The 11,644-nt window shown below is 45.4% G+C and overlaps 1 protein-coding gene across 1 annotated transcript in view; it reads left to right on the top strand.

Moving 5' to 3' along the window:
- SLC3A2 (solute carrier family 3 member 2) overlaps positions 1–11,644 on the top strand; it is a gene marked incomplete in the record, with an annotated part of 33,620 nt that overhangs the window by 11,699 nt on the left and 10,277 nt on the right. The window contains 1 exon segment of the mRNA XM_014590926.2: positions 11,493–11,644. Within this exon segment, the coding sequence (XP_014446412.1) occupies positions 11,493–11,644 (152 nt within the window).

The raw sequence follows: 11,644 nt of genomic DNA, 5'->3' as shown, positions 1-11,644 counted from the left end.
TAAAATTTTTTTTTTTGTTTTTTTTTTTTTTCTTTTTTTCTTTTTTTTTTTTTTTTTTTTGCCATAGGGTGAGTGTGCTTGCTAGCAAGAGAGAGACAGACAGAGAGAGTAAGAGTGAGAAAACATCCCCCTAGCAGGGAACAACCACACCAAAATCCCTTCTCCATTCTCCCTCCAGGATTTTGGTCACACACACGTGGCCAGTGTGATTTTCAAGCATCTTATTCAGGACTCAAACCATGACTGACCACATGGGAGTCCAGTGGCTTAACCACCATGCCACCTGCTGGTCTACCTTTGTGTTTTTCAAACTGCCAGGTGGGGACTTAAACTGCTCTGTCAGCTGTGTTGGATCCAGCCCCTTTAACCACCAGACTGTGGCTTGCCCTAATAAATGTTTTAAAAACTGTGTATATGTGCATAACGTGGGCACCTATTGGAAACACAGGTCATTCCAGGACCAGCTGAGTTAGAAGTTTCATTTCAATGATTCCTCAGGTCATTTGTATGCACATAAAAGTTTCAGAAGTACACAGTAATTTACACACTACTGTCCACTTCTTTCTCACTTCCTCCTGGCTGTTCAGGTCTGTTGCCCCTACTGTTCTACCAAAACTATCACTGAGGTCTCTTTTTCTTTTTGGAGAAGTTTTTGCTATAGGGTGTGCGTTCACGAGAGAGACAGAAAGCGAGAAATCACCCCCTGGGGAGATGGCCACGCCACAGTCCCTTCTCTATTCTCCTCTTGGCCTCTTGGGCACGCACGCACATGTGCCCGGCGTGCGTTTAAGCTGCCAGGTCCAGACCTCAAACCGCGGTTGACTACATGGGAGTCCAGTGACATGGTCATTATGCTAACTGCTGGTCCCACCGAGGTCTCTTATTGAATCCAAAAGACACTTCAGTCATTATCCTACTTGTTCTTTCAGCAGCACTTCACCCTTTTGACCCATTAGCATGTTTCTTGAAATGCTTTTCTTAGTTTCTGGGATGCTGCCCTCTCCTAGGTTCCTCTCATATTTTTGAAAACCTTTTAGTGATCCTTTGAGGTATTTCTTCTGGCCATTTCTTAAATATTGATACTCTTCAGTTGTGTCCTTGGTCCACATTTTTCTCATTTCACCTGGGCTACTGTATCCACTCACTGGTGATTTTTTTTTTTAATTGAAAGTTGTTTTTTTTTTTTTTTTAAAGAGATTTTTGCTATAGGGTGTGCGTTCACCAGAGAGACAGAAAGCGAGAAATCACCCTGAGGGTTGTTCACACTGCAATCCCTTCTCCTGTTGGGATCTTGGGTACACGCACACATGCCTGGCATGGGTTTTAAGCCTCTAGGCTTGGGACTTGAACCATGGTCGGCTATGTGGGAATCTAGCAATGTAACCATTATGCCATCTGCTGGTCCCTGTAATTAAGGTTTTTGCCATAGGGGTTGTGTGCTTGCCAGAGAGACAGTGAGGAGAGAGAAATCACCCCTTAGGGGGATGGCCACTGTGCAATCTATTCTCCTGGGATTTGGGGCATGCATGCTCATGCACTTGGCATGATTTTCAAGCCTCCAGGTCCCGACTTGAATGGTGATCAGCGATGTGAGGATCCAGCGCCTTAACCACTATGCCACCTGCTGCCCCACTCCCCTAATGGAATTTTTTTAAAAGAGATTTTTGCTATAGGATGCGTATACTCACCAGAGAGACAGAGTGAGACAGAAAGTGAGAAATCACTCCCTGGGGGGATGGCCACGCCGCAATCCCTTCTCTTCCATTCTCCTCCTGGGATTTTGTGCACACATGCACACATGCCTGGCATGTTTCAAGCCTCCAGGTCTGGGACTCCAACCACAGCTATGTGAGAGTCCAGTTTCTTAACCATTATGCCACCTGCTGGCCCCAACTCACAGGATTTTAATAACAGTGCCTTTATGTCTAACCCGGAATCTTTCTTCTTGAGCTTCAGAGCTGTATATTCAATTGTCTTCTGTATGAAAACCATCACTTGAATGACCCATAAACCTTAATTCATCTTATCCAAAACATCCAACCTGCTCTTCTTTCTCCTAGTTGTCCAAGTCCCAAATGTCATTACCTTAATTTAGGCCATTAATTCAGGCCTAGCTGTTTACAACACACTCCATCTGGCTCCTGGTCTTAGTTTCCTTCTTTTATTTATTTTTAAAATGAATTACTAGGTTTACTTTTGGGTACCTGTGCTTGCTGGAAAGAGACGGAAAAATGGAGAGAGAAAGTGAGAAGTTACCCCCCTGGGGGTTGGCCACACCACAGTCCCTTCTCCATTCTCTCAGCAGGTATGCACACATTTGAGTTTTTGTCACAGGATGTGTGTCCTTGCTGGAGAGAGACAGATACAGAGAGAGGGAAAGGTGCCTGGTATGTGTGTGTGTGTTTAAACTTAACTTTATTATTCTTTTTCTTAAGAATTATTTTATTTAACTTTATATATTTATTATTTACTTTAATTTGACCAGAGAGGTACAGAGTGATAGAGACAGAAAGTGGGAAAGCAAGCTGCTAGGTCTGGGACTCGACTTGTGGTCGGCCATGTGAGAGTACAACACCCTTAACCACCACACCACCTGCCAGTCCCATTGTTATTATTATTAATGTGACCAGAGTTAAAGGGAAGGGGGTGCGGTGGAGGGGAGGAAAAGAGAATGTAAGCTGCCAAGTCCGAGATTCAAACTGTGGTTAGCCATGTGGGAGTCCACCACCTTTAACCACCACACCACCTGCTGGCCCCATTTTTTTTTTAAGAATTATTTTTTACTTAACTGTATTTATTTATTATTATTTTTAATTTGACCAGCAAGGGACAGAGTAAGAGAAAGAAAGAGAGAGGGATAGTGAGTAAGCAAGCTGCCAGGTTCAGGATTCAAATCGTGGTCAGCCATGTGGGAATCCAGCGCCCTTAACTACCACGCCCCTGTTGCCCCCCTCCTTTTTTTGGAGAGGTTTTTGCTATAGGGTGCGTGTGCTCGCCAGACAGACAGAGAGAGACATAGAGACAGAAAGTGAGAAATCACCCCCCAGAGGGGATGGTCACGCCACAATCCCTTCTCCATTCTCCTCTTGGGATCTTGGGCACGCACGCACACGCGCCCGGCGGGGAAGCCACCGGGTCCGAGACGCGAACCGCGGTCGACTACGTGGGAGTCCAGCAACATAGCTGTTACGCTAACTGCTGGTTCCTGGCCCCACCATTTTTTTAAGAGAGATTTTTGCAATAGGGCATGTGTGAAATCACCCCCCAGGTGGCATGGCCCTGCCACAATCCCTTCTCCATTCTCTTGAGATTTGGGCATGCATACTCACATGCCTGGCGTGAGTTTCAAGTCACTGGGCCCAGGACTCGAACAGTGGTTGACCACGTGGAAGTCCAACAATGTAACCATTATACCATCTGCTGGTCTTATGCCTAGCATGTTTTAGGTCAACCCAACCAGGAATTCAAAGTGCAGTCACCTGGGACCAACAGTTGGCGTGAGTGACCAGAGTGACCTTTCCAGACATCTTATCAAATCTAAACTTACAGTCCTTCAATACCCTTTTATTGTCTTTAGGCCAGCCTAAATTAATCAATGTAGCCATTAAGAGCCTTGCTTCTGGGCTGACAGTTGACATGATGGTTGTGCTGGACTCCCACATGGCCGACCATGGTTCGAATTCTCAGCCTGGTGACTTGCTTTCTCACTTTCCCTTTCTCTCTGTTTTTGGGAAAATTAAAACATAAATAATAATAAGTAAAGTAAATAAATAAAAGAAGCCCTGCTTCTTGTGCCAGTTTCTGTGTATGCGTTGTGTGTGTGTGTGTGTGTGTGTGTGTGTGTGTGTTTTAAAGAATTATTTTATTGGGGCTGGCAGGTGGCGTGGTGGTTAAGGGCACTGGACTCCTACATGGCCAACTGCAGTTTGAGTCCCGGACCTGATGGCTTGCTTTCTCACTTTTCCTCTCTCTCTCTGGCTGATCAAACTGGAAAATAATAGTAAAGTTAAATAAAATAGTCATTTTAAAAAATGAATGAATAAATAAAATTAAATTTAAAAAATAAAGTTTATTCTCTCCATGAAGGAGAGAGACAGCACTTCCAATAGTCTTGATTCTCTGAGCCACCCCCAGCTTCAGCCAGGTGTGAGCATTTTCGTGTCCCATGCACTGGGGAGACGTCTGGATGTGATCCCAGAACTTTCCCATGCAAGTCAGCCTTGTGGAGTGACTTGATTTACTATTGTACCACCATCTGGCCTCTCTCTAAACTTATGATCTTTTTCAAGTCTGAATTCATTGTTCCACTTTATCAAATGACCTAGTATTTAGGGCTGCAGAGTGATTGCTCATGGAACAACACTGCCCCCAAGTGGTAGCAAAAGCCGCTGCCTGGATTAATGAAGGGGGATTAGCAGATGAGCAATGTTTGCCTGGTAACCGAGAGGTAAAACAGTAAGTAACCTCAGCCATGAACAGGTCCAGTTTGATAATAGAATTTCCTGGGCGGTGGAGGAGATATATAGCGATGATCTCCCAGGGAAGGATTAGCCTGGTCTCTGGGGAGATGAGAATACTGAAGATTATAAAATCAGGCTTGCAATTTTCTTTTACAGTTTCAATACCACTAACTCCGTTCCCTCCATCACTCTACATGACCCATTTCCCTGTAAATTCCCTGAGGTCAGAAATATTGTCTTGTATAACTTACTGTTTTATTTCCATTGTATAGAACAAGATAAATTCCTGAAGAGGTTGTTAGAAGAAACACTTGCGAATTATAGACAGCTTCCTCTGTCTAACAGGGGTGTCCCAGGGAAGATGGATGCTGTCTCCATTTTGCTCAGGGAATAGCATAGCTCTGCCCTCTCCAGGCAGTAAGAGGCAGTGCCTAGATTAATAGAGGAGAAGGGATATGCAAATGAGCAGAGCTGCCAAAAGCTGGGAGTAGGACTTCCCCTCTGGGGGAAATAACCACCTTATTGGCTGAACTGTGGAAGTGTGTGCCACCTGGAAAGTTTCTAAGGGAAAGATTAGGTTGGTTTTTGGGAGACTTGAAGATGTGGGATTTTATTTTATTTTTTAAATATTTATTTATTTAATTCCATTTGTTGCTAATCATTTTTTAAATTTTGACCAGAGCGGAGCAAGGAGAGAGAGAAACGGAAAGTGAGAAATCAAGCCTCCAGGTCCGGTCATGTGGGAATCCAGTACTTTTAACCACCACACCACCTGCCGACCCCAGAAGATGTGGGATTTTAAAAGGACAGCTTTGAGGCTACTTTTGTAGCCTCAAGGTTTGGGAAGCAAAACTTGAGAAAATGTTAGTTGTATGTCATTTCTTTGTTTTTGTTGACTTATGGTGAAAGATAAAGTATTGGGATCAGCAGATGGCATGGTGGTTAAGGCGTTGGATTCCCACATGACTGACCACAGTTAAAGTTTGAGATTCCACAGCTTGAAAATCACAGCACCTGGGACCAACAGATAGCGTAGTGGCTGCATCACTGGACTCCCATGTAGTTGACTGCTGTTCGAGTCCTGGACCCAGTGGCTTAAACTCATGCTGGGCACATGCGCATATGTGCCCAAGATCTGGAGAGGAGAATGGAGGAGAAGGGATTGTGGCGTGGCCATCCCCCCTGGGGGGTGATTTCTCGCTTTCTGTCTCTCTTTCCGGCGAGTGCACATGCCCTATAGCTAAAAAACCAATATGTTTGTGCACATACACCAGTTACTTTATGTATAATAAAGGAATGGGGAAGGGAAAATGAAAGAGAAATCTATACTGTAGTAGTCAGGATATGAGAAAACCAAATTGTATTTTTCTAACTGAGAATGTATTAGTCTGTGAGAACAGAGTTCTGGAGTAAAGTAGCACATTCCCTTTTTAGTAGACACCTCCTGTCTGCCGTTGGAACACATCAATTGTATCTTCATCCTCTATTTCCAGCTGTACAGTTCTGTCTGCTTCGTTGATCGGCTGCCCATCAAATCGGAATCAGATCTGCCTGATTGACAAACCTGTGTTGTTAACAATAGGCTTTCATTAGCTTACTAAGTGGTGTATGCCTCTTTTTAAAAATAATTAATTATTTAATTCCATTTATTATTATTATTTTTTCAATTTCACCAGAGAGAGACAGAGAAAGGGAAAGCGAAAAAGCAAGCCATCAGGTCTGGGGCTTGAACCTTGGTCGGCTATGTGGGAATCCAGCACTTCTAACCACCACACCACCTGCCAGCCACAGTGTATGCCTCTTAATTTTAATCTGCACCAGGGAACCATCCTGCCCCACCACCTTCAAATTAATATAATCGTTGTTCTCAGTCTCAACTCCTTCCTTGGACTTTTCATTGGCCATAGTGAGCTCTGGAGTTTCCTCAGCTGCCACTTCCCAAAAAACGTACCAGATCCTCACCAAATAAGCCCACAGGCAGCACCAAGAGCTGCAGAAGAAGGAAGCAGCAGTGGTGGGGGAGGGTTAAAAAGAATGACTGATTTAGGGGCCAGCAGGTGGCGTGGTGGTTGAGGCGCTGGACTCTCATGTAGTCGACCACAGCTTGAGTCCTGGACCCGAGATTCATGCTGGTCATGCATGTGTACATGTGTGCCCAAAATCCCAAGGGGAGAGTTAAAGAGAAGGAATTGTGATGTGGCCATCCCCCCAGGGAGTGATTTCTTGCTTTCTCGCTCTGTCTCTAGCAAGCACAAATGCCCTAAAGCAAAAAAAAAAAAAAACCTCTTTGAAAAAAACAAATTATTGACTTAATTTATTATTATTATTATTATTATTATTACTTTGTTATAAGGGATGTGCTCTCAGAGAGAGAAATAATGAGAAAGCAAGCTGCCAGCTCCCGGACTTGAACCATGGTCAGCCATGTCTTAACCACCACACCATCTCCTGGCCCCCTGGTGTTTATCTTTTGATCCTTGGTTGTAGAGAATGACTTGCTGTAGTGTTGGTCATTTATCCAACTTAAATACCAGGGACTTTCCAGAGGGTACATTTATTTCTCTTCTCCTGAGATATGGTTTGGTTGTATTTACTTTATTCTTTCGGGCCTTTATCCCCCCTTGCATTCCTCACCCCTCACTCAGACAACCCTGACAGTTCTCTTCTCTATTCTGCAAGGTTCATAAAAGCAAGTAACACATGTTATTCCAACATCGATTCTTCAAATAGTAGCTGACATGTGAACTCCTTTAGTTGGGGGTCAGCCTCCTTTTCTGCTTTCTTCTTTTTTTTCTAGTTATTTTATTTAACTTTATCATTTTCACTTTCAATTTGACAAGAGACACAGAGAAGAGGGAAAGTAAGAAAGTAAGCTGTCAGGTTTGGAACTCAAACATTGGTCAGCCATGTGGGAATCCAGTGCCTTTAACCACCACACCACCTGCCAGCCTCCTCTGCTTTCATTTCAGCTCCACTTTGACTTCCAAACGTTCAATTCTTTAACCTTAGCAATTATCCAGTTATTTGTCTTCTTCCTCTTCTCCTTCTCCTTCTTTTTTAGAGAGGTTTTTGCTATAGAGCACATGTGCTTGCTGGAGAGACAGAGAGAGAGAGACAGAAAGCAAGAAATCACCCCCCAGCAGGGATGGCCACACTGCAGTCCTTTCTCCTCTGTTCTTCTCTTGGGATTTTGGGCACGCATGCACATGTGCCCAGCATGAATTTTAAGCCGCTGGGTTTGGGTCTCAGACTGCAGTCAACTACGTGGGAGTCCAGTGATATAACCATTATGCCATCTGCTGGTCCCTACCATCATCCAGTTTTTTTGTTTGTTTGTTTGTTTTCAGAGGTTTTTGCTATAGGGTGCATGCGCTCGCCAGAAGGACAGAGAGAGACAAAGAGACAGAAAGCGAGAAATCACCCCCCAGGGAGGATGGCCACACAGCAATCCCTTCTCCATTCTCCTCTCAGGATCTTGGGCACGCATGCACACGGGCCTGGCATGAGTTTAAGCCACCAGGTCCAAGACTTGAACCACGTTCAACTACATGGGAATCTAGCGACACAGCCATTATGCCAACTGCTGGTCTCCATCATCCAATTTTTAAATAGCAAAAATCCCGAAGACTTCTGGCCGATGGATATTTTAGAGGTAGAGCTTAGATGCTTTGTTTCTGAGTCTTTGGAAAAATGCCTTGGACTTCAGTGGAGTTGCAGTGTCTACTGGGCAGAGACTGACTCCTGAAGAGTTTCTAGTCCTCCTCCCATGGGTCTCCCTCCCATCTGTGCTCCGCTTTTGGAAATCCTTTTTACAGGTTGGAGGAAAATAACTTCCTTGTCTTTTGGCTAAGATCAAATAATCCTCATGTGTTGGGAAACATGTGACATGGATTTTTGCAATTTTTCTTTAGAAAGAAATTTTCTTTGTAGCACTGACCCTCTGCATTTCAGGGGCCCCAGCCCTGTCTGTCTATGTGAGTACAAATACTCCACATTCATGACCTTACTTGGTCCTTATTGACTTCTGCATTACTTTGTTTCTTTTCATTGTCCCAGTCCTCTCTTAAAAGTATTTGCTTTGGGGACCAGCAGTTAGCGTAATGACTGTGTCGCTGCAGTTTGCGCCCAGGACCCGGTGGCTTAAAACTCACGCCGGGCGTGTGTGCGTGTGTGCCCAAGATCCCAAGAGGAGAATGGAGGAGAAGTGATTGCAGCGTGGCCATCCCCCCCGGGGGGGGGGTGATTTCTTGCTTTCTGTCTCTTTGTCTCTGTCTGGTGAGCACACATGCCCTATGGCAAAAACCTCTAAAAAAAAAGTATATGCTTTGTATTCCTATGGTAAATATTGTATTATAGGGGACCAGCAAATGGCGTAATGGTTACATTGCTGGACTCCCATGTAGTGGACCTTGGTTTGAGTCCCAGACCCGGCAGCTTAAAACTCATGCTGGATGTGTGTGTGTGCATGCTCGAAATCCTGAGAGGACAATGGAGGAGAAGAGATTGCAGCATGGCCATCCCCCCTGCAGGGTGATTTCTTGCTTTCTATTTCTCTGTCTTTCTGGTGAGTGCACATACCCTATAGCAAAAATCTTTAAAATATATATACACACATTATAGGCTCTGAGGATCTTTAGCAACCTCTGGTTTCTTTCTCTACAGACTTTTGTTTTCCTGTCCTCCATAGATGCAATGTTTTGTTTTACTTTGGTTGAACGGTTATAAATCTCGGTTTATTTTTCTGCAGAAACAGCTTTATCTTGATACAACACACAATTTACTTTTCATTTTTATCACTTTATTTTCACATTCTACTGTTTGCTCAGCTTTTTCTAGGAAGGGAAGTATTTGGGTTTGATGTATAAAATTCATATACTCACTTACCAGTTTGCCAAGCCACGATCCTCCTGTGCCAGCCTAATTAGGGTGGATGAATTTTATCAATCAAATACCTACTATATGCTTTCTCTGAATAGGTAGATTCATGAACAAATAGCTGAAGGCCCCTGCCACTTGTCTTTAAGGGCAAACAGATATCTAGACAAGGAAATGAAATAAACAAATGGGATGTGAGTTGTAGCAGTGGTGTATACACAGAGAGAAAGTAATTCAGTTTGGGAAGCTGGAAAAACCTGTCACTTGAGGTAGGTCTTGAAGGAATAGGAGCTTATGTGATGGAACACCAGGACAGGAAGGGATCAACAGTAAAGGAATGGTGTGTATGAGATGCAGAGACTGAAAAAGCCTGGTGTGTCATGAGACTGGCAGGTTTTGGAAGGCCAGCGTGGCTAGAGGGTAATGCCTGTGGAAGGTGGTGGGTGATAACGACTGGGGAGCTAAATTGTTAGCTTTTTTATGGTACGCAAAAGGAATTGGCTTTAGCCACCAGGAGCCACGGTGGGGGGCTATGAGTGAAATTTTTTGTTGGCAGGGGGTGTTCTATTAGACCAGCTCAAGGAGCTCTTCTCTGACACCACAATTCTCAACCTTGAGCGTTCATGCTGGGGATAAAGTTTCTTCAGAACCTGTAGTTGGCACTTCTTATCTGTCATGCCCAGGGCACCTTCGACCTCTCATCATCTCTGAGCACTGGTATGAATCCAGCCTCTGTCCACTTGCCTGCCTTGCCCTAGGAGCTGGTTCCAGCCTTCCCTAAGACAGGGATGGGTGGGAGGCTTTGGGATGCAGAAGAGGAATGGAAAAGGTGGAGCCTTTTTATACCCCTTCTCTCCACAGTTAACTTGAGATCTTGGCTCCTGCTTTTTTCCGAGTACACAACAACCCTGGCTTCCAGCCTAGGTGGGAGTGGGAGAAAGAACCTATTTCCTTCAGTTCCTCTCTGAAAATAACCCAGCTGGCACTTCTGAGGAACAAGAAGTTCCTGAGAGTGCTGGCACCTCACAGTGTTGATATCCGGTAGTCCCTCTGTGAACCTTGTCTCTGCCCCACTTACTGCCTATCCAAGGATCTCCGTGGAGGAAATTTGCAAGGTCTTCAAAGCTTCTGCAGTACAGCTGCCTGCAAGACGTAGCTTAGTGAAGAGATGGGAGGCAGAACACTGGCACACCCAGGGAGTCTGGGATCATCTGTAGGAGTGTGCTCAGCAAGGTGGGGAAGATTCTGGTTTGTACTAGGAAAAAGGTGGATAGCTGAGGCCCAGTTCTGGAATGTTTGCCACAGCCCCATCAGCCTCTTCTGAATGTCTAATTTCTAGCTGTCCAGTGTCCTAAGGCCAGCACCTGGGGAGTGGGGTAGGGTACAAAAGAGGACAGCTTCAGCCTCAACTCTCCTAACCAAACATAGCCATCCTAAGATGGTATGGAGAAGATTGGATTAGAGGTAATTCAACAAAGTTAAAGAAACAAAGTGTTGTAGTGGGTGTTTCAATAAATAGTCACAGCGTGAGGAATTAATTGACGTAAACTCAAGATTAAGTCCAAAACAAGTGAGAGTAAGTCCTGGGGAAGCCAAGGTCTAGCACCAAGTCCCAGAGCCTTGAGAAGACACAAGGCCTGGTGAGGGAAAAGGCAGCGCTGGGTCTGGCAGAGAGTGGAAGTGGTCCTGGGAAGCTGGGAAGATCAGGGACAAGTGGTGCAATGTCTTGGGGCTGGCCCTTTGGGGTCAGTGGGGTTTGTAAACAGGAGGAGGAACCTGGAGATCTAGACAAATCACAGACTCTGTCCACTTTTGGGTGGCTCGGTGTGCAGCCTTCTCAGTGTCCAGTTTGAAGGAACCACAGGGATACACACTTTCAAGATAGATTGGACCACGGAGAAGTTGGAGGCGTGTCTCGCCCTCGTGCTGCTCACCCAAGCAGTCCCATAAAGCGCAACATCAACCGTCCACTTTAAGGGGCGGGCCGGGGCGGGACTCCCTGCCCCTTCCCAAAGGCCGCGCCCTCAGGCCTAGCAGATACAAGAGCGGAAGCTGAGCGGAGTCGCACAGGCTGGAGAGACTGTTCTGGGTCCCGTAGGAGGGCAGGGCTGAAAGCCACCCCTGACCGTAGGCTGCGTCTTGTCACCAATTCTGCAGGTACCATGAGCCAGGATACTGAGGTGGATATGAAGGAGGTGGAGCTGAATGAGCTAGAACCGGAGAAGCAACCGATGAACGCGGCGTCGGGGGCAGCGGTGGCTGTGGCGGGTGGCGCCGAGAAGAATGGTCTGGTGAAGATCAAGGTGGCG

This window comes from Tupaia chinensis, unplaced genomic scaffold, assembly GCF_000334495.1.
Source record: "Tupaia chinensis unplaced genomic scaffold, TupChi_1.0 Scaffold000502_1, whole genome shotgun sequence".
Lineage (NCBI taxonomy): Eukaryota > Metazoa > Chordata > Mammalia > Scandentia > Tupaiidae > Tupaia > Tupaia belangeri.
Note: the sequence above shows the minus strand (reverse complement) of the source record. Positions and strands in the feature narration are given on the sequence as shown.